General features: G+C 54.9%; 1 protein-coding gene across 1 annotated transcript in view; it reads right to left on the bottom strand.

The window, feature by feature from the left end:
* Window positions 1-7,423: 7,423 nt before the first annotated feature.
* Window positions 7,424-23,264, bottom strand: part of Myom2 (myomesin 2) — a 63,132-nt gene continuing 47,291 nt past the window's right edge. Inside the window, exons 26-37 of the mRNA XM_026380158.2 lie at window positions 20,800-20,944; window positions 20,647-20,706; window positions 19,589-19,656; window positions 16,750-16,863; window positions 16,474-16,561; window positions 15,928-15,966; window positions 14,268-14,373; window positions 10,476-10,639; window positions 10,198-10,234; window positions 9,244-9,266; window positions 8,717-8,772; window positions 7,424-8,037 (exon numbers count right to left, since the gene is read on the bottom strand). Of these exons, the coding sequence (XP_026235943.2) occupies window positions 7,720-8,037; window positions 8,717-8,772; window positions 9,244-9,266; window positions 10,198-10,234; window positions 10,476-10,639; window positions 14,268-14,373; window positions 15,928-15,966; window positions 16,474-16,561; window positions 16,750-16,863; window positions 19,589-19,656; window positions 20,647-20,706; window positions 20,800-20,944 (1,218 nt within the window). The 3' untranslated portion in view covers window positions 7,424-7,719. The remainder of the gene's footprint in view (window positions 8,038-8,716; window positions 8,773-9,243; window positions 9,267-10,197; window positions 10,235-10,475; window positions 10,640-14,267; window positions 14,374-15,927; window positions 15,967-16,473; window positions 16,562-16,749; window positions 16,864-19,588; window positions 19,657-20,646; window positions 20,707-20,799; window positions 20,945-23,264) is intronic.

Genomic DNA, 23,264 nt, shown 5'->3' on the forward strand with positions numbered 1-23,264 from the left:
TGCCCCCTCCCTCTGTTCTCTGGTGGCGGGAAAGCCTTCCTGGGGTGCATGCATTCTGACATGTATGCAGCTCCTACTTCCTCTTCTAAGTTACTCTTTCTTAACAGAGAGATTCTCTTTGTTGGTCAGACCACCCCTTCCCCTACCTGCTTGTCCAGGGGCTGCTCAGGTGGTGGACTTTGGATCTGCCACATCCGTAGGCTGAGGTGCTTTCCATTCTGCTATTTCCCATGTGCTGCCTTTCCTACATCCCAATTTTAGCCGATTTTTTAAGGCTAAATAGTGCATTCTGAAAATGACCACTGGACTTTCTATCTCTCACAAGAAGAACCTGAGAAAGAACCTGATCCTAAATGAGAAGTGAGCATCCGAGAGCCTGCAGGAGGGAATCATGGGAAAGCCCGAGGCCAAGACAGGCTGAGCCTGGAGGGCCGGGAGGAGGCCCCGCTGTGGCCAGGGGACCCAGGAGCACACACAGACACCACCGAGCCTGAGGATGCTGGTGCCACAGGAAATGGAGGCACAGGAAAGGACGCGGGTGTCAAGGCTGTGGATCTGGAATCCCCCCCACTCTCCTCCAGGTCCCAGTTCTCAGCAACTCGGCCAAGCACAGGCGCAGTCCTGCTGGGGAAGCAGCGGACTCTCAAGAGCGCCAAAGCAGAAAGTCAGGGCTGGGGGAGTGAAGCCACAAAGGGAGCCCAAGGCCACTGCGCACTCTGCTGGGGTCCAGAGCAAAGGGATCCGATTCTCTGCCCGGTGTCAAGTGCCATCTACTCTTTCCATACCCTCCTCCAACGTCCTCCTCCAGTGTGCCTCTGTAAGATGCTCCCTTTGTTTATAAAATACGGTCATGTTTCCACGGGTAAGATCTAAATAAGACATTAATCCACGTTAAGCCAGTGAAAAATGAGACTATCATGAGTAAGCTTTCATCCCGTTCATCACTAACTAAACCTCACAGAGTCAATTAAAACAGAAAAGCAAAGATGACAAAAGTTAATCATGTTTAGTCACCGTGAAATCCAACGCCTGCAGGCCCAGCTCCGCCCAGATGCCCAGGAGAGTCCTATAAAATCAAGAAGCAGAACAAGGGCAGAGAAAGTGTCGGAGGACGACAGGGACCGGGGTCCTGGTCAGGCCCTGCTGTGACAGCTCGCAGCCGTCTTGCGCTCCAGGGGGAATGTCAGTGCCCTGATTTATGGCTCTGACAAACAAGGGAACCTGCTGCCTTTCACACACTCCCTGACGGGGTGCAGAATCCACGCCCCACACCTGCTGTCCAGGTAGATCACGCTTTCATGGCTGCGCTGAGGCAGTCAGAGCCCTGCACCTCACCAGGTGTGTTTCCTCCTCCAGGTGCAAATCACCGGACAATTCAGAAGCTCTATCTGCCTTCAAAATGGCCTGCTAGTTCCTGGAAACGGACATTGGCCAGCCCGCCCTTGTCACTGGGGTGGAGCCTTCTGCCTTCAGCCCATCTTCACTCCCTAAGTGACGCCTTTGCACAAGGGGACCAGCTGGCCTGTGCATGCCCCCCCCCCCCCGTGTCTGTTGCATGAGCGCCATCTAGTGGTCCCCCAGGACCATGACCGCAGGCCAGGCCTTTAAAAACTTTAAAAGGCTGAAACTTCCAACTCCATGGGTCACATGCCAGGACAGAAAGAAACCAAGAGGACAGGTCCTAGGAAAGGACTGAGGCTGGGTAGGGGGCACACTGAGCCCCGGAGCGCCCCGGGGTGCACCAGGCTGACTGTGCTAGCTGCAGACCGCTGGGAGGCTCAGGCTGGGAGCCTTAAAGGAGAGCTTTTCTAACAAGCGAGCTGGGCGTCGAGGCCGCACACGGGACGCAGACACTTGAAAAGACATTTCCTGGGCAGCCCCTCCTCTCAGCTTGACCGGCTCAGAAGTTCAGGGGTCCCCCACCTGTGACTGGCCGACATCCCGCTGACCCACCAAGGCCCACACGGTGCAGGGCGCAGCAGCCAGGGGCCCATGGGCATTTCAGAGCTTGTGAGTCTGGCGGGCCAATGCACAGAGGGCGCCAGGCTGTGCAAAGCCACATGGCCGTGAGTGTGTCTGTGGGGGCTCCTGCACCAAGTGTCAGGCTGGGTGTCACCGGCATTGGCGACTCTCTTCATGCAGAACCCTGGGGTTAACTGTGATTTGATTTGAACGGAGGTCGTGTACTTATACATTTGACAAGTCTTGTTGTAATTATGGCCTCTGATGTATCCAAAATTCCATTTTGAACTGCTGGGGGGAAAGCAATTTTGAAAGAAGTGAGACACAACCCCAACTTACCAACAGCCTTTTCTTTTTTCCCCCTGCCCTGGGGATAGAACCCAGGGCCTCGTGCACGCTGGGCCGGCACTGCACCACTGAGGGGCACCCAACTGCCCTGCTTTTCCAGTGAACTGCAGAGACAGAAAGAGAATCTTCCTCGTGGCTCTAAGGCCACGTGCAAGTGGTGTGGGAGAGACCCTGACACCATGTGACACTTCACCAAGCTAGACAGGGACAGCCGCCCAGGGCAGAGGGCAGACCTGGACCTGCGGTCACGGCCCTGACTTCTGACAAAGTTGCCAAAGACACAGGAGGAAGTTGGAATCGTCTCTTCCAAATGCTGCTGGAAACTGCGAGTCCACAGCCCAGGAGTGGAACTGGAGGCTCACCTCCACCGCAGGGAAAAGTCTCTCAACAGGGATCAGGGAGTGGGATGGAAGGCCCCACCTGGAAACTCCAGGAGGCTGCAGGGAACGCCCCAGGACTCGGTCTGCACAGATTCCGTGGACACACCCCGAGACAGGCGGCAAACGTGAACACAGATGGAGTCAGAAGAGGGGTTGGAAAACCTAGTGACCCCCATGCAGGGCAAGAACTAATGCCCAGACACAGACACGCCAGGGCACAACTCCACGGCACAATAGCTCAAAATGCCCCAAAATGGGCCCAGGGCCCAAATGAACACTTGTCAGAGAACAGAGACGGCCAAAGGTCCTCACAGGGCTGCTCACTGTGACCGTCAGGGAAGGGCCAATCGACCCCAGGCGACTGTCACAAAGACACAGAGGGCAGGCAGAGGGCACGTGCCCAGTGGGGCCGCGGGGAGCTGCAGAGGCTCCTCAGGACACTGACGGGGGTGCCACAGGATGCCGTGGCCCCACCACTGAGCATGATTCCCAAGGGCACGAAGCCCAGGTAGCAGGGCACCCAGCACCAGGCAGTGGCCACCCTGAGAGGACAGGCTATCGTCTCAAGGACAAGGTGGTGCCCGCGATGGGAAGCCCGACCTCAGAGGGGGGGTGCTGCTCTTCGAGGTGACCTGGGGAACCTGCAGCTGCAGGACCAGGATGGGCGTCCCCCGGTGGAGTGTCGAGCAGCGAGCCCCAGGAAGAGCGACCGTGTCCACCTGGGGCTGGCAGGGAGGGGCGGGGGCTGACCAAAGACAGGAGGCTACGACCCATGCAAGAGGAGCAACAGCCATACAGAAGTGCACCTTGCACTTCACGATACCGAGTGGAGTCTGCACTTCTCACCACTAAAGAGAAGCAAGTATGTGAAGCCACAGATACGTTGGTGGCTCCGGTGTGACAACTCCAGGTTGTAAACAGGCATGAGAACATTGCACCATCCACATATGCAACCATTTTGTCAATTGAGATGAAATTTAAGAAATAAATTCGGTGGACAAAATGGGAGATTCCATAAAGAATGGCTTAAATTTAATGAAATCACAAAGAAGAATAATTAAAAGAAAGAAAGTGCTGGTGAAGAAAAGCTTTCTAAGCAATCAAGAGAGAAGCCGCCTGTGTTGATGTGGTGGGTGCTGCCTGGAGCCTGCCGCATGGTGGGGCCATCTCGCCTGAGAACACCGGGGACGCTGGCCACACATGGCCCTGGCCCCGGGGCCTGGTATCTGGGATTTCGGCTAAGAATCGAGCAGCGGGAGAAGTCCCTTTCCAGGCTCCTGGAGTGAGACGGCCCACGGCAGAGCTGCCTGGACCCGCACCTCCTGTGGCACTGATGGACGCTTCGGCAGGCAGCTGCTCGGGTACAAAGCCCCGGTGCCCCATTTCAAGGTCACAGGACCCAAGTTCACTCCGGCTACCACCGAGCCCTCTGAGGGTGTCATCCTCATCACAAGTGGCATCGTTCACCCTGGGCTTCCGGGGGTAGGGGATGGAGCCCAGGGCACTCTGCCACGGAGCTGTACCCCAGCTCCTTTTGATTTTGATTTTGAGACAGGGTCTCTCTTAAGTTGCTGAGGCTGGCCTTGAGTCACTGTCTTCTTGCCTTCAAAATCATCAGTGGATTAAAGACAAACTTCTTTTTGCAAAGTAAAGTGGTGACATCACAGGGCTGATTCCCCTGGCCTGGACTCCCGCAGACGGGTGGTGAAGGACGATAGTGACCACTGGGGAGACTGGGGTGTGGTCATGGTGCACAGTGCCAAGCCTGAGCTCCCTGGATTCCATGGCTGCACCATGGTGACGGGAGACCGCCCCACGTCCTCTGCCCTTAGGAAGCGTGGGCCACAGCGTTACCGACCAGAAGGCAGAGCACGGCTCCTGGGCAGAGGCTCTCCTGGGGTCCTGGGAGAGCCCATTCTGTCCCGCCCAAGATCAGCGGCCCAGAAGGGCTCTCTGCACTTCCCCACTGTTCCTTGCCTGGTGTGGTGGCCCGTGCACAGCTCCTGGCCACCATGTGAGGCCGACAGAGAGGGAAACCAGGGAGGTCGGGCGGCCCGACCTCCCACCTCCTGACTCCAGCACCGCTCTCGGCCACGGTCCCAGCCACACAGGAAGCTAGTGGACGGCCTAGACATCCTCCCCAGGTCCTTGGCTCTTCCCACCGGCCTCTGAGGGGCGACTGGCCATCAGAGCAGTCTCCCCCTCACTCGTCCTCCCCTTACTCCAGTGCAGTGGGGTGAAGGTGTGTGACACACCGGAGGACCCTCCACCCGTCTGGGTTTCTAACCCCACTCTCCAACCACGGGCCCTGGGAGAAGACTCCAGGCTGGAGCAGAGACGGCACAAGATGACCCTGGTGTCGCATGGTACCAGAGGTTGGGGCCACTCGGCAAACCAAGCCGGGAGCACACAGGCTACACTGAAAGGGCACGTGGCCGAGCTGGAGCAATGTGAAGGACAGGACAGAGGGCTGTGTGGACTCCGAGCCGGTGCACAGCACAGATCCCATGAACGAGCAAATGAAGGAGAGGAGGCGAGCCTTACTTGGGAGAGAATTTCAATTAGTACGTGCAGAAGGGGAGGGCTGGGCTCGGGCCACAGTAGAGATGGGCAAGAGCAGAGGACACCACCTCAGCAAGTCGTGAAGGTTGACAGAGACGGGCGCCCGACACGATGGAAGAACACCCCACACCCTGGAGTAGAGGACAAGCCACACCGGCCCACTCCTCGGAGGAAGGGAGGAGAGGGCCACCACACTCCCGGCTCTCAGCCGTGCCAGAGCCTGGGAAAGCGGGAGGCGACCGGAGCCTGTCCCGGGGCTGCGGGCCTCTGCCTCGTCTGTACAGCCTCAGGGTGGCTCGGAGCACTCGGAACAAAAGGCGGTTTCCTCAGGAAACGTTGAAGGTATCAGCCAAGGTGCTGGTGGAGAGATCAGTGGTCGGGGAGGCGTGGGGGCTGACGGTGCAGGCCCCGGGGCTCCCATGCCATGGCACCTGCCCACCTGCTCCCGGGGGCTGGGTAGGTTAACGGGTCCCCAGGGTGCAGCACTGGAAGATTGAGCCCAGTGTGGCAGGGATGCGGCATTGAAGAGGCGGGGCTTAGAGGAGGCACCAAGGCCATCGGTGTGCCCTCAAAGGGACAGCACAGTCCTCGTAGGGCCCCAAAGGCAAGCTATTAGGAAGGAGCCCCTCGCTAGCTCTGGTTTCTGTTTGGTGGCGCGAGCTCCCCTCTGTGCACCTCTGCTGCTGTGATGCCACCTACCGCGAGTCCTCACCACAGCCGGGATGACAGCCATCAGCAGACGCCCTGGAACCTCCAAAGTCAGCCAAGGCACCAGGCCTCAGGCACTGCATGACATTAACAGAAAACGAACCAGGCGGAGAGTGGACCCTGGTGAGCCCGGTGGCCTGTGGTGGCATGCATGTCTGTGCAAGCCCACACACGTGCACAACTCTGTGGAGGTTTAATTTGGCAGGAGGCTCTGCATGAATGGGGGCAGGGTGTAGGAAGAGTCTGTGTGCTTTCCTCTCAATTTTTCTCTGAACCTGAAACTGCTCCTGTAATTTTAAAGATGTGGTTTAAGGTACTCATTTCTTTGTTTGCTTCTTTCCTAAAAACCACAATTGCTAAACAAAAAGACTACTGCAACTTGGAAAATAAGTGAAGCTGGTCACAAAATAAAGGTCAAGTGCCGGACATTCTGCCTACGCCCACCCTCACCAAAGGTGCTCCCAGGACCGCTGGCCACCACTCAATGCCACAGCCACCCACCTGACAGAGAAGCAAAAATGACACCCCAAAATTCTTGCTGGCCCTGGTTCTGCAGCTATGGGACCTCCTGGCAGGCTGTGGCTTCCTGAGGACGTGTGGGTGGCTAGTAAAACCTCAGGGAAAGACAACCAAAACGGTGGATCTGTGTTGGCCGACACAGCGAGAGAGAAAAGGCTCGTCATGTTGACGCTTTCCTGCTATCCAGCAGACAGAAGGTCGGGCGGGGCTCAGCGGGGGCTCGCACAGCACAGGGCTCCCCACACCTCTAGCCCCTCCCGCCCACCCCCGGCTGGGACCCCTATTCAGCGGTTGCCGAGGTGGATGCTGGGATGACCTTCGGTCTGGCCTGCAGGGGCGGCCAAAAGCACTTGCCTAGCACGTGTGAGGCTCTGGGTTCCACCCCCAGCACCACATAAAAAAAAACACCCCAAATAAAGCAAACAGAACTGAACCACTGGGTAGGGTCACTTCTGCCAGGGGAATCAGCCTCTTTCCAAAACAGAAAGGAAGTTTTCGAGGGAAGGAGAGCTCACACGTGAAGCCTTGGAACCTCTCAGGAGGCCCAAGGTCGGCCGGGTCTCTGCCCCCTCAGGTGTCCTGGGTCTTTCCAGTGAGTGGCCTGTGGGTGGCCCTCCCTTCCCACTTAATGAGCTCTGAAACAGGACAGGCAGCCGTCCAGGGTTGTGCTCTCCCGCGGAGGCATCTGGACCTGGTGCCACCAGGAAGCTTCTCCAGCCCCACACACAGGCTCACTCCCGGGGACCTGGGCGCTCAGGGCCCCTCTGCCCATGTCAGCGGTGGCTGCCCAGCCCCAGGGGAGGAGCTGTGAGGTGGAGCCCTCCTGGAGGGGCGCCCACATCCCTGGCTCTCCTCTGGACGTAGCCGTGCCACTGCAGGGAAATCCTGACCTGGTCAAGTCAGGAGGGGACGTGGAGTCAGGAAGATCAGTTCAGAAACACAAGGCGACTTTTAAAGTTTTATTAGTTGAGAGCAAGAGAAAGCTGGCCAGGGAACAGTGGGACGTGAGAGCTCTGGGCCCCACCCACAACCAGGAGAACAGAGCTGTGTCCTGGCCCCACGAGCACAGAAGCCGTCCAGCCTTGGGAAAAGCCAATGAGGACAATCACCAAATGCCCAAACCAGAAACTAACGCGTGACCGCTCTGGACGCACATGCAGCCCACTCAGGTGGCACTCGCTCACACAGCACACGGCACCCCGTGACCTCTAGCCCCTCCCGCCCACCCTAGGCTGGGACCCTATTCCGCTGCCGCAGAGGAGGACGCTGGGATGAGCTTGGGTCTGGCCTGCTGGGGCGGCGGGACGTCCGGGATCTTCTCCCCGTGCTTGTACACGCTGACGGTGACGTCGATCTTCTCTCCCCCGTATTTGTTCTTGACGTTGATGCTGTACTTCCCGGAGTCCTCGGAGGTCACCCCCTTGATGGTCAGGCTGACGTACTTGGCCTGCTCCACCTTCACTGAGAAGTGCTCACTGAGCTCCAGGCCCAGGTCGTTCTTGAACCAAACCACCTCAGGGTCCGGGTTTCCAAACACCGTGCAGGTCAGATTGAGGGTCTTCAGGGGGACAAGGGGGGAGGGGGGGAGAGGGGAAAAGGGAGGTCAGGCCGTCTCCCCACAGTGACCAGTCTGCAAGCCTGTCCCACACCCGGGCAGCAAGTCACCCCAGACAGCGTCAGAGAGAACCACACAAGCCATGAGAGCCCTCCCTGCTCACTCAGAGAGCCCACTGGACACCCTCAGAGACCTCTCCCTGATCACCTCAGAGACCTCTCCCTGCTCACCTCAGAGACCTCTCCCTTCCCACAGCTCAGAGAGCCCTCCCTGCACGCCCTGGGACCCCCGCTGCACGCTCTGACAGCCCTTCCCGTTCACAGTCCTGGGAGAGCAGGTAGAGGAGGGCCCGCTTCATGGCAGCTCACCAGAAACCAAAGGCGTGGTTGGCTGAGCGCCAGCTGGGAGGGGGCCTGGGGGGGTCAAGAACGTGTGGGCATCGAGCTCTGCATCTCCTAGCAGGTGCCCCAACCGTTCCTCTATGTCAGAAATGAATCCTTTACCAGTTCCTCTTCACACCCAGAGAACGCGTGTTCCGACAGCTAGCAAGCTGGAGGCAGCACCTGCCCTGAGGATGGGGTTGCACACCCCTGCTTGGCTGCCCTCTGCCCTGAGGATGGGGTTGCACACCCCTGCGTAGCGGCCCTCTGGCCCAGCTCTGCACGCTGCAGCCTGCTCTCACCTTGCCTTCCATTATGGTCACCACATCAGGCAGGCCTCCGATCACCTTGCCACGATCTGCAACAGGAAGCCACTGTGTTGGGAAGGCACTGACAGCACGTTCCCTGGCACCACGTGGCACCAAGGTGGAAGTGGGAGGGGACAGGGAAGAGAAGGATACATGCACGGTGGAGAGGAACCACAGGCCACGGGCAGGCAGGCCAGAATAGCAGACCCTGCTGAGGGGCAGGCGACAGGCTCCAGAGGAAATGTGGGATGTGTGTCCGAGGGTGACAGAAGAGTGCCAACCCATACCCGGGAGGAGGAGAGGGGTTGTGGCATGGGGAGCAGGATTTGCAAAGGCGGGTGGAAGACAGGAAGGAGAAAGGTCCAGGTTAAGAAAAGCGAATCTAGATGGAGGCTGGACATGTTTGAATGGGGGCAGGAACGCTGGCCGCTTATTGTCTGCACACCAAGTCAGTCACGGGAAACGTGCACCCTTTGCACCCAGGTCACGTGCCGTCCTGTTATCATCCCACTTGTACTTACTCTTCTCTGCAAAAGCCGCAGCCCTAACACCACGGGGAGGAGAGAGAGAACAGACATGCTGCTGTCAAAACGCACCACACACAAGCACAGGAGGGGAATGCCCCTGCTCCTCTGTGCAGTCTCCCTCAGTCCCCAAAGACACCAAACCCCACTGTGCGCAAGCCCTTCAGATGAAGAGGACTGGTGTCTGCATAGAACCTAGTGCACCTGGTTTCCTTTAAGTCATCCCTAGACTGCCTGTAACTCCTAATGCATGTGGACCCTTGGTAGGCGCACTTACACTGAATTATTTTAGGGATCATGATGAGAAAAGTCTGTGCGTGGTCGGCACACATGCAATCTCTTTCCAAGTACTTCTTACCGCGGTTGGCTGAACCCAGGGATATGGACCCTCTGCTCACGAAGGCCAAAGGTGACTTTTCTGATCTCTTCCTCTGCCTTTTCTGTGATGGGGAGCACCAGCAGACGCTGGGTCGCAGAGGTAAGGCCGCAGGCAGACCCACCAGGTGGAGAAACTTACTTTCTTTCACCAAATTCACCAGATCACATTGAAGACTTTTAAAGTGATTCTGAATTGGTGGGTTTGGGTTTATCTTACTTGTGCAGATGTGACACATGACTAGCAAGCGCTCATTTGAATCTCTAAGACTCAGACAGGCATGCGGAAACCCCCAATCATTTGTTTAAAGGTTGTTCTGTTTGATGTGTCACCATGATTTCAATGACTTCAGAAATTTTATCATGTAAAGTAAGCAGGGTCGTGACAACTCTGAAAAGCTGACTCATAAATGTGTTTCTGGTTTAGAAGAATGCTGCCCGCTACAGAGTGAACCACCTGAACAGCACATTCCCGGGATCACCTGGGCGTTCATAGACCTTCCCTCACATAGCAAAATGCCCTGAGCCAGCCAGACCACGCTCTGATATAAAAATAATCATGTATGAGGGTCTTACTTGAGTTGCTGGAACTCCGCAAAGGCTTCATCGAAGGCTGCAAGGAAACAGTGCACACGTTACTAACTGTGGAAGAGCTCACCTCCTATCTGCAGATGTTCCACTACAGATTTGAGCAGCAGAAATGATCAATGACCAAATGAGCAATGCACTGCCCAGAAGAGATCTTCTCTGAATGAAGTCACACACTCGGTGAAGGGTCAGGACATCTCCCGTGTGTGGGATCTGAAGGGATCACTGGGCACCAGGCACGGGTAGATAATGCACAGGTCTCTTACCTTGTCCAGAGAGATCAAGTGAGCGATGATGGTTGTCTTTGCCATCAAAAATCTCAAAAGTGTATTTGCCTTTGTCCTTCTCGGTGGGCTCACAGATCTGCAGCCAGGCCATCTCCTCACTGCCTCCTATCCGCATGTGCTCGCTGGACGAGATCTTGGCATCTCTTTAAAGAAGCCACAGCAACACTTCGATTCACTTTCCATGTCCGACGCAGAGTGCTGGGGGCAACACTATGTACGCTGGGGTGGGGTCTTGCTCATTGATGCCAATGGCCTGGAGATGTTCTGGCTACTACAGTTTCACCCAGAACGTCAGTAACTCAAACCTGAGGCTTCCTGAAATTATACTGTACTTAATTTTAAAGGTGCATGAGTATATAATATACACCTGTCACATGATCAACTTCAAAATACTTCATACAGCATGAGCTCCTCAGAAAGCTGCAAATGAAACTCTGATATGCCGCAGCAATTGCACTTATGGGAGTACACTCCAAAGACCTGCACCAAGCTCACAGCAGCACCGCACACACAGCCAGATGTGTGCAACCCATGTCCCCTGAGAGAAGGATGAGCCGAGGTGGTCTCTACAGATGGCGGGATTCACTCAGCCCTAAATGGATAAGGAGCTTCCGACCCCAGCACAGCCTGAGTGAACCCCGAGGACGCCAGCTGGGTGAAACGGCAGACACAGGGACAGCCACATGGGGCCCACTCAGAGGAGGCCCTGGGACAGAGGTAGGCTGGTGCCTGCCAGGGGCTGGGGGAGGGCCAGGGAGCCGGTGTTCCGTGGGGACAGAGCTTCAGTCCACAAGGTGAAGGAGCTCCGAGGAGGACAGCCGGGCCAGCTGCGCTCCGTGTCATCGTGCTGTCAGCTTACAGACGGCCGAGGCGCTGAGCCCCCGCTTTGTGGACCTACAGGGGGTTTCAAGCTTGACCAAGGACTAGGTGCCAGCCCTGCCTTCCAGCTTGACCCCTAGGCCACACTGTGAGGCCAGCCTGTTTGACAGGCCTGCAGAGACCACCTCCCAGTCACTGGGAGTTAGGGGGTGAGGGAAAGATTCACAGAAGTCACAGTCCTGGGCACAGGGAAGCAGACTCCAGGGCGACACACACTAGGACGCAGGTCTCTCTCCACCCACCAGCTTCAAGCAGAGGCCGCAGTAACTTTGGCCAAGTAGGGGTTCTGCAGAGAGCCAGCCCTGGAACTCACGGTGTGTCTTATCACCCTGGCGGCAGCCCAGGATGGGGTTCAGGGGGCTGCAGGGGCCAGGCCAGGAGGCAGCTCCTGGGCCCACACACTGATCTCAGGGAATGGCTCCAGACAAGGAGGAGGCCTCTGACCTGTCACTTGCAGGAGTAACAGGGATGAGGTAGCACCAGCCTCACAGGGAGGAGCGCAGTGGACCAGGTCCACCGTCGGGCACAGAGTGGTCATTCAAGGCACAGTAGACATCTCCCTTTCTTTCATTAGTGCCCCATGCCAGGAAGGGTGGGAAAATCTCACGAGACGACCCCTGGGCGATCTCTCTGCAGATGGCAGGGTCTGCAGGTGGTCCACCAAAGCCTTCCTAAGGACAGCCCAGGCCCCGTAGCCCTGCTCAGTGCTCTCTGTCTGCAGTTGCCACCTGATAGCTCTTTTAATAGCCAAGTAGAGCATCTACTTTTAATGGCCAAGCCTTGCATCTCAGTGATGGACTACAACCACAGAGCAGATGAACACACAGCTCAATGCTGTTTAATAGTCAATGGTAAAATGTAGCCAAAAGTACATCCTTTCCAGTTTATATAACACCTTGAGGCCCAAAGGTTATACTTGGGTTATAAAACTGCTAAAGAAGTGCCAGTTTTATTGTCTAACAAACCCTGTTTGGAGAAGAGCAAGCAGAAATAATGCCCCTTTAACAAGTCGGGAATTTGCAGTGTTTCTGCCTCCCTGTGTCTCTAGTGACTCTTCCCTGCATGCTGCATGGTGGTGGTCAGACCTGTGCACTGTGCCCTGACTGTCTGGGACGAACACCCTCATGAGGCTCCCTGTCACTCACGAATGCCTGGTAGGAACTGCAGACTCCATTCAGCTCCCTGCTCCTCACTTACTAATTGTGTGGCCTTGAACAAGGGACATTTCTCTCATTAGGCCTGAACTTCCTCATCTCTAAAATGGGGTATCAATACCCAAGTCACCGGGCATCTGTGGGCACCACATGAAACCATGTGTCAGGTGTTGGGCACAAGTGCCACAAGCTAGGGCTGACATCGCACATCCACACAACTGTGTGTGCCCGTGCAGGTGTGTATGGGCGAGTGTGGTCTCCAAACCCCCAGACCCAGCACAGAGCACACCCCTCGGACAAGCCAGACAAGCTGAAGGGGCGCAGCCTGTCCAGCATGGACACCATGACCAGCCCCACCAGGGCCAGATGCAGGGCACAGCTGCACCTGTGTACAGCTTTCCATGAATCACGCTGCCATAAAAGAGGAGGCCTGGGAGGCCGAGGCAGGAGGATTGCAAGTGCAAAGCCAGCCTCAGCAACTTAGCAAAGCCCTAAGAAACTCAGCAAGACCCTGTCTCAGAATAAACAAATTTAAAAAAAAAAAGGCTGGGAATGCAGCTCAGTGGTCAAGCACCTCTGGGTTCAATTTCTGATTTAAAAAAAACCAGAAGGAAACAGAGAAGAGGTAATAGATCCTGGGTTCCGGGGGTTTGATTCAGCTGGAAAGAGATTCATCATCTTAACAAATAAGTCCTATAAACAAACCACAAAGCGTACCCGAGTGTTAGTCCCCTGCCTCCAATACACTTTTCCACCAAGCTCCTCCGCACGGGTCTGTAAGGAGTCTGCCGGTGCTGGCTCTCACACTCCAGAGCACAGCAGCGCCAGTTCCAAGCACGAGGCACCAAGCTCTGAGGGCCATACTATTCCGTTTCTAAGCCCAGCATCCGAGACAAGGCTGTAGTATGCCAACTCTCAACAGAAAAACACAGGAACACGTAGCGCTTTAAAACTAGGAGTTGCTCATAGCTAGACCCACCTGGACAGAATGATACTGTTTAAAATTAATCATACTGTTTATGACCATGTTTGCCTTCTGGCAAATGCAATGTCCAAAGGCACAGTATGGACACCCAGGACAGAGATGGGACACCCTGGAAGCACAGCCCATGGACATTGCCCTCTGGCCTCTCTCGGGTCACGAGGGACAGCAAAGCAGCACTGGCTCCATCTGCCCCTCCTCAGGTCCCCACATCAGCAGCTGTGGGGTCCGGGATGGTGATCCCAACACAGAAACCCTGGGACTTAGATGCCACCTGCCTGGTCTCAGGTAGGAGCCTGCAGCTCAGATCTGAAGGGCCAGACCCCGGTGGCTGAGGGACAGCTCCACGCAGTTGCTCTATCGGTGCCGGGGCCCTCCCAGGTAAGCGGGACAGAGGCCATGCTGCTCGCGTGGCAGGAGAGCGGCCTCTGCATGATTTCAGTTTGGCATGTTGGGCCCCGGGTTCCTAATGGAGCTGCTGGGGATGTGCACCCTGGCCTCCAGGGGCTGCTCCCTCTTCCCTCCCTGCTCGCTCCCAGTGAGGCACACCAGGAGCAGCCCGGTGCAGGGGGAAAATCTCACAACCGCAGGAGTCACTCCTTCTCCTTTGCAGGTCCTCCCCACAGCCAGACGGCCCCCACCCTAGCCCAGGGCTCCCGACGGCTCAGAACTGAAATCGGGAAGGTCCCGGCCACGCCGTGGCACCCAGCCCCGTCCCGGCCCTGTGCTGGGCTACGGCTGCTGCCTAGTACTCACTTGTGGTACCAGTTGACCTTCATTTCCTCTGTGAAGTACTTCATGAAGCACTGGAGCCGGATGCCCTCCGGGGTGCACAGGACCTTCAGTGGAGAGGCAGACGCCCCTGCAGACACAGAGCCACGCAGGTGTCGGGGAGCAGCGTGAGCCATCTACAGCGGCACACTGGATATTGTGTGTGGAATACTGTGGATGTCTTAAAGATTCCACATATAAAGTCTCTCTGCTTGGCAGTGGTGAGAGAGCCATAGGCTGTCACACGCTGTTGTAACCACACTCTTTATCTTTGCTGACCACACAGCACACTTTTCTGGTGAGGGATGCCCTAAGTGTGTGCCAGCCCCCAGGTCCTATTCTCAGTGACACTCTCTACTTCAAACACACACCTCCCCAGGCACACCCACTGCACTCGGCCGTTTCCATTCTGATCCTGACACTCCAGTGTGTCCACCCACACCCCCATCCTCTCGTTGGAGGGTGGTGAACTATGCAGCCAAAGACTTTTGCTCCACATTCCCGTGTAATATTCATTCTCTACATGAGCATTGGCCAGGCCAGGATGATTTGGAAAGCCCTTTGCTAAACACATTAGAGACTCAAGGCTTTGGAAGAGGATCGGCATCTGCCCCTAGCTGCTTCGCTTCAGAGGACGAGCCAGAAGGGCATAAACGTGCAGCATGGAAAACACTCATTCATTGGCCTGCATCTTAGGTGTCATGGAAGGTCAGCCAAGGAGTGACACTCGGCAGGAGTGGCGCGGGTCAAGGAGATGGGGGCCTGGGGTCAGTCCTCCAGCACCAGGAGTTCCTGGGTGAGAGGACAGAAGAAAAATCTAAGCCTCACCCCTGGTGGCCCCCAGCTGCATGCCCTACGTGCACGAGAGGCTTCCTGAGAGGGCGAGGAGAGCCTGCCTTCCACGGGCCCGGTCTACCTTCCCAGAGAGAAGAACACCGGTCCAGCACAACCAGGCAGGCTTGCTGGCAAAGCTGGAGAGTCTCCTTACCCACTGCCTGGGGAAAGCAGTGGGGACAGGCAATCTCACAGGAATGCCAGAGACGGAGTGTGAGACTGCAGTGGACCCTGTGCTCAGCCGAGGGCTTCTGCTGGGGTCCTGACCGCAGCTGGCTGCCCATGCAGTCAGACCTCCTGACCCCCAGGTCTCGGTTACTGCATCAGAAGATGCAGATTATGACCTCTCTAAAGAGCCTACATAGTGAAATCACATGATTGTCAGCATAAACCACTGTGTACATATATTATTATTGAGTTATTAACCCATATTTTTCTCTCACAGTTTCCACGGGAAGGCAAATCAAGAGAGAGAATTTATTTGCAGATTTAATATTAATCTAATGCCTGTGACACAAAGCCAGAGTTTTAAAATTTTATTATTGCTATTTATCATTCGAAATAAAGATGCTGATAACAAATTTGGATAAAGCAACTGTCCAGCTTAACCAAGGCATGTTGGAAGAGGTGATGAATTCTGATTTTAAAGCAAAACACAGACTCCAGAGCCAACGTGGAAAAGCACTTAGGGAGCACCATGGAGCTGCGTGCACTGTGGCCCACAGGCTCCGTCCCTGGAGGGGCGCATGCCACCTCAGGCAATAGACTTTAGCATGCAAAGTGACTGGAGAAGTAGAGGGCACTTGCTTACCACAGACCCGACTCATCGCCAGAATCATGTCCTCGTACACTGGAAGGGAGAAGGGAATGCACCGTGACCACATGTCCTCTCATAGAAAGCAGCCTTTCCAACATTGCATTAGACGCCAGAAACCAGGATGTTCATTTGAAAAATGAAGCATGAAAAAGGTAATATTCATCCGTAAAAGGCCCAAGTGGGCGATAAATCCTTCTAATCTAGTCTCTTTCAAAGTATGGGCAAGAACATTTCATTCAGCACAAATCCAGCTGTAGGTTTAATGAACCTCTCCATCACAGCTGCCAGCATTTCAGCTCTGTTGGTGTGGGATGAGCTGGCTTCCCGTGAAGGGTCCAGATGACATTTCCCCTAAGCTGCAGTAGAATCATACATTTCTCTAAAACACTTCAGCAGCTCTGAATGCAATGAATGTTTCCTTCTATGAGTTTCTGCTCCAGAAACAGTGTGTGTACCCGCTGAGGACACAGGAGCACGCACGTCTCAGCCAGCTCGTCCTGGGACAGGGCGATTCCCGGCAGGATGAAGGGTTCCTTTTACCTTTGCCAGCTATGTCAAGGGTGGACACGTCTTGACCTCTGTCATCTTTCAAGGTCGCCTTGTATTCACCGTGGTCCTTCTTGGACAACTACAAATAGAGCACACCCCATATTTATGTACGATCAATATGTTTGGGGCACAAAATGTAGCAAATGCTAATCCATTTCCTTGCAAACTATGGAATTTCAGAACACACACTGGAAGACAATGCAGAATTCAGGAGTTACCAGAAAACCTAACTTGCTTGGGTTCTCTGATTTTACTGAGCATCAGTACCTTTGGTATGAGCAGCTCACAGATCCCCTTCTCCAGGTCAGGCATGGTCTCAGTCTCATACAGAACATCATCCTTGAGCCACTTGAAAACCGTTTCTCTCTTGGTGTTTGCAACCTACAAAACAGAAATCTTTAGTGTAGCACATGAATCACTCTGGCTTGTCGAAAGACTTTAGGACTGTAAATTAAAGATCTTAAACACACACACACACACACACACACACACACACACACACACTGTACTCTCAGACAGAGGCCCATGGATAAGCCTTCCCTCCTCTCAGGACCCTCAGGTGTGAGGCAAGTGCTCTACCACTGAGCTATACCCCGGCCCTTATCACTTCTAATGACAATACTTTCCTAGATTCCCACTTCACAGGTGGGAAGTCATTTTGGACCATGAAATCAGATCTTTTGGTTTATGTGAAGTGCCTCTAATCAGGACAAGTCATCAGCGGTGCATCTTATTTATAAACAGCTAGACTGTCCTTGGAGCATGTGAAACTACCCAGTGGCTGCTCCCGTACAGTGTGACTCCAGGTGCTGCCGTGCAGAGGGGGAGGCAGAAAGAGGACTCTCCCTCTCCTGAACGCCCCGCCCGCCGGCCTGTCTCTGGCTGAGAAGCTGGGCTGGGGGAGCCCAGGCAGGTGCTCTGCACACAGGCCCCAGGCTGCGGGCGGTGAAGATCGCTCTCTGCACAGGGGAGCTGTGCTCCCCCACTCCAGCCTGGCAGTCTGCATCCCTAACCCACTCGGACCAGGAGACAATAGCAGGGTTGGGAAGCACAGATGCTTAGGAAACATACTCGGGGTGACCGAGCGACCACGCAGCACGCTGAAGGCTTCCCACAGCAGCTGTGTGCACTGCTGTCATCATCAGCAGCAGCAATGCCAAAATACAGTCCCCATAAAGCAGGGGTTCCGCCTGCCCAGTCACACTTGCCCCCAGTTTGGGAGTCTGCCTGGCACAGTGTCTGAGGATCACCTGGGGACAAGTACACAGGGGCTGGGAGGCAGGACCTTCCTCTAAGTCATAGACCACCTTCCCCATATTTTGTCACATACATAGAGTTTAAAATAGCCATCGGCCACAGTATCGTTAGATGAAAACTCAGTGGAAGACTGGTCCACAGAATTTCAGAATTGACTTTACTCATGTAAAGTCGGTGCATTAAATTGCAAAAATACTCAGATCTCAAGCAATATTTATTTGGTTTCTCCGACACCTGAGTTTAAAGGTTGGTAAAGCCTTTAGTCGAGGACACAGGGTAGTTTGAAACACCTGCAGAGAGTAATCCACCACTGAGGTGACATCAGAGTCCCCAGGGAAGAACTCTTATTTTTGCTGCTGCCCATGGCTGTGCATGTCCCCGGGTTCCCAGTGGTCAGAAGAAAGAGAAGAGCCAGCATACAAGCACCTGCCCCCGTGTGTGCTAAGTGCTGACCACCTCGTGGACTGATGTCCAGAAGACGCACACCTCCCCACACACACATGGTGACCATTGAGGAAACTGCTGTTTACCAGCGTGAACAGCTTAGTGGATAGCTACCCTTGGCCATCCAGGGGCATCTTCCTTTAGCTACCTGAAACGCTCTCACTTGTTGAGGGAGCCTGGCTGAGGCAGCTCTCCTGCCACCTCTTGGCAAGCAAACGTCTTTCATAAGTGTTTCTGCACACCTGCAATCCCAGAGGCTGGGGAGGCAAGGCCCTGGGCAACTTAGTGAGATCCTGTCTCAAAATAAAAAGTAAAACTCTCTAGGGATGTGGCTCAGTGGTAAGACACCCCGAGTTCAATCCTAAACACAAAAAGAAAAAGAAATGATTTGTCTTTGAATATTCCTATTAAACATATTAGGGCAAGAAATTCACTACAAAAATACTAAGTAATTTTTTTATAATAAATGTAGGATAACCTTAAGCATATTAAACGCCAAAGCTTTAGCCCTAGTTTTCACTAAGAAGAGATGTGTCAATAGGACACTGAAAATCAATCACCAACACTAGTGATGGTCAGGAAATAGACAGTTAAATTGTCCCACAGATTTCAGGGAGCGCGTGGGTCCCGGGTGCATCCAGCTCTCCCCCACTCTGCCCCCACTCTCCTCCCTCCTGGACAAGCCTCCAGGGGCCACCCTCCTGCTCTGCTCGTGTCCAGCCCTCCTGGCCCCAGCCTCATTCTGGATGTTGTACAGGACACTGGTACTGTACGTGCTCCCCTCCGGGGGCTTGGGGTACCTGGCAGCTCCTGCTCCTGGGCTTGCGGGCCGCCCTTCACCTACTGACCTGGGTCCTGGGCTGCCCTACTCGGCTCTGGAGTCCTCCCCTTGCTAAAACTCCCTGCTTGCTTGTGTCTCCCGTCCCCTCAGACTGCGATTACGTTGAGGAGAGAGACCGTGCATAACGGACCTCTTACCCCCACCCAGCCCAGTGGCAGTCACTGAGTGGGCGAACACGTCACAGGTCTCCTGGGGAAAATGAATCTAACCAAAATGAAAGCTGATTAACTGCTGAGTTATTGAAACTTGAAAAACATCACGTTCCCAATGTGCCCAGTGAAGTGCCAAGAGCAGTGCACAATGGGTGGACTCCATCAGGGGCTCTCTCACAAACTCTCCTGCCAAAACTTAAACAAGACCCACTTGAGCCTTCTCTTGCAGGTCACCATCCTGCCGTCTTCTCACAAAGAAGGAAGGGCAAGCCCTGAATGCCGAGTCCTCAAGGCCACCAGAACCAAGCCGTCCCTCTGCACACACCTGAGCCAGACCACAGGGCCCAACCCTCAACCTCTGCCGAGACCAAGAGTGGCCCCTGTCTGCTCCACCTTGGAACCAGGTCCTCACCTTACACATCAGCCGAACCTCACATTCTTCCGTGACATCCCAGTGCAGATACTCAGCAAAGTGAGGGCCTGGGGGGAAAAGGGAAAGAGCTTATACCCATGAGTAAGTGTGTATTGTACAGATGTTGAATACACATATGTGTGGTGTGTGCTTCTAGCTGTGTGTGGATATACACATGTGTGTACTGCTTACATACAGCACTTCCGTTCACTATGAAACTGAGTGCTTTCACGGCCCTAAAGCCGACCTGGCTAACAGCATGTTTGTGCGGCTCTTAAAATCAAGGATAGATTATGTACATTTGTTTAAAATCTCAATCACTTTTATTTAAAATAAATGTAGAAGCAATATATTAACAATACGACTGTCCCATCAACACAAAAATGCAAAGCAGGGTTAGAAAGTGTCAACTCCTTTCATAAAATCACATTCGACACACTTGGCTCAGATGGAGACGGGCTAAGAGCCAGAAAATGACAGGCCCCTGGTTCAGATAGAGACGGGGTAAGAAGGAGAAGCAGAGCCAGAAAATGACAGGCCCCTGGTTCAGATGGAGACAGAGTAAGAAGGAGAAGCAGAGCCAGAAAATGACAGGCCCCTGGACCGTGAAGGCCGTTGCAGACGTCCATCTGACTGCTGACTGGTAGAGGTTGCACTGGGTGAGGTGGGAGACACGATGTGGTCACACCGGGGGTCACGGAGTGGGAGTGCGCCCACGTGTCTCACGCTGTGTGGAGTTGCCAACGTGTGTTATAAAGCCAGGGAGTGGTTGGGAAGGACAGCGTGCAGAACACCAGTTAGTCAGCAAGTTGGCACAGAGACTGGCCAGATGGACACTTTCCCCATGGGCTGTGACAGGACACAGGAACAAGAGAGTCCTGGGGTTTCAAGTTAGACCAACAGGCAGGGTGCGCACAAAGCAGAGGACAGAGAAGCATCCAGGTTCCCTCGGCCACGGAAGAGCGTGGCTTTGCCACTGAAGACGCAGAGTCCTGAGAGGGTGCAAGGGCTCAGACCCCGGTCCTGGCTCCCTGCTGCGCCTCGGGGAGGCAGCTTACCTTGCTTCCTGAGAAACTCCTTCCTTTGAAACTCAGCCTCTTCTAGGACGGTCCTGAAGGCTACGGTCAACATCCAAGAGAGAGACATAAGCAGGTTGGCTTTCCCCTACTGAAGAATTTTCTTTGACACTGAAAGTATGCAATACAGCGTACCATCTCCAATGAGAACCAGGGAAGACTGACTCTTGGCTTTTCCATCCTGAATCTGCACAGTGTAGGTGCCTTCATTCTCAATGGTGAACCGATCCATCACCATCTCAATGACGCCAGTTGATTTGTCACACTTGATTCTGTGTGTCTGCAAGTAAAGGGACAGGGAGTCACCCCACGGAATCCCTTGGCTCCCTCCCTCCCTGCACTTAGAAGTTGCATTGACTATTGTGACTTAGGGGCTGGTGCTGCAGAGTAACACAGTGAAATGTCATCAACTCAGCCTCTGGTGGACCACGGACCAAAGAGCAGGAGCCTGCATCCTGACAAAGCCCAGGTTCCCTGGGGACATCCCTGGAAGTGCCACCCCACACACTCATGCCCAGCATGGAAGCCTTGTACCCAAAACAAGCATCTGTGCAAACAGTTAAAATCCAACAGAGAAAGAAGAAAGAAGAGACCCCATGCACAGAGCTACGACTGTGCGGCCCTCATCACGGTGGTCCTCAGTCCCTGGGGTGCACAGCCACAGCCTCTGCAGTGCGGCCCACGTGGGTGCAGCAGGCTCTGCTGAGCACAGATGCAGCACAGCAGGCTTGAGACCTTGCCCCCAATGCCATCCAGCGCACTCAGGATACAGGTAGGGGAGGACCTCCTCAGGGAGGTCTGGCCTCCCTGCCTCCTTTGCTCTGTGTGGGAGAGCTGGAGGGAGGCCTCACCTCACATTTTTCAGTGCAGCCTGTCCCCCAGCTCCCGAGCCTCAGTGTCTGTATCCCAATGACAATCTGGTGGCCCTCTTGCCCTTGACCCGCTCGAGCCCCACTTCTTGTGATAGTCCCCAGGAGAGACTCTCCAGTCACCTTTGGGTGAGGCTGGATGCCCTCCTGTGGGTCTCTGTATCCCCCATCCAAATGTCTCCTTGCTGGCTCACTAGCAATGGGTCCTGGAGAAGCCGGCATCTCTTATCTGCAACCTCTCCCAGCACCCAGCACTGCACCTAGCCAGCAAAAATCACCAATAAAAGTAACATAATAAGTCAGCCCCGTGGAGAGGCAGCGGGCTCTCCCTGTGGCCTCCTGCAGCTGTGGCCTGGCACTGGGGTTTCCTTGGGGGCATCCTAGTCCTTGAGCCTTCCTCTCTCTCCACCTGTGAGTTCTGAGCTGCCTGCGGCCCTGCAGAAGGAAGCAGCTCCCTCTAAGTGCCTGGCTGGGACAACCACGCACCTGAAGACGAGCCAGGCAGGACACGGGCCTCAGGGATACGCACTAACAGGGAGACTAACAGATGCAAAGTCACGCTGCATGGAGGGAACAGGGACAGAAGGGGCAGGCTGTAGGTGAGGGCCACGGGGCTGTCGGTGACCAGGCGAGTCTCCTGGATCAGAGTCAACTGGGAGGTTGCACCAGGACCTCCCTTCTCAGTCCCTCCCTGTCCTTGACACTTCCCTTCCTTCAACAGCCACCCACTCCCCAACCACACCAGCATGCCCTGAGCACACAGCCCATCTGGGTGGCCCTGGGTGGTGACCTTCAATGCCTCCAGCCTAGCCACACCTCACATGCCCTGAGACTCTGCCCTCTCGCTGTGTGATGAGCCACAGACACGGGAAGGTTTTATGGTTGCTCAGGTGCTGTGTTTGATTCACCCCCAGATAATGCACCATCTGAAATTAAGCAGGGGTGGTGGAGGAAGAGCCACACCCACGTGAATGAACAGCTCGTCCCAAATGCAGCAGGAACCTGGGGGAGCCCAGACTCAAAGGGCAGGGCCCAGGGCACCTCCTGTAAATCACAGCAGGACTGACTCCTCTGCCTGACCTCCCCGCACCCCGGGGCCTGAGCTAAAAACAGGCCGTATTTGTCAAGGATGTCCTGGTTTTAGGCATGAAAGTGAGGGCCCTCAGGAAGCATGACAGAATGAAAGCCCAGCCACCTGTGTGAGCCCAGGCCTCCGCACCCTCCCCTCGGGGCTCCACAGGGAATTCCTACCTGCCCATCTATTCCCACAATGTCCCTTTCTCATTAAGGCTGCTTCTGGTTTTTATACCCAAACTCCAGTGGCAGAAGAGAGACGCCACAGCAGAAAGCCACCAGGTGAGGAGCAGAACACTTCCAGCCACCCCTGGGTGCATACCGTCCTCTGGGCTAACTGCAATGCAGCTGTTGTGAATATCTGCAGTGCGACTTCAGGTTTTAAGAGAATAGAGCCTGCTCCCCCACCCCACGCTTCGTCTTCATGAAACCTCAAATCACCTGTACAATGAGAGTTTCCAATACTCACTGTTGAAAACCACAACATGTGGGAGAGAGCAGGACATGTGTTCCAAGGTGACCTGCAAGGGGAATCTACATGACAGAGGGTGGGGCAAAGGGGAAGGCGTGGTCCCGCCTGTTTGGGGAGGGAATGAATGACAGAGGCACAGCAGCAACACTGACCCTCGACCTTGGAGCTGAAGCAGTGTGAGACCA

This window comes from Urocitellus parryii, chromosome 14 (genome assembly GCF_045843805.1).
Source record: "Urocitellus parryii isolate mUroPar1 chromosome 14, mUroPar1.hap1, whole genome shotgun sequence".
NCBI lineage: Eukaryota > Metazoa > Chordata > Mammalia > Rodentia > Sciuridae > Urocitellus > Urocitellus parryii.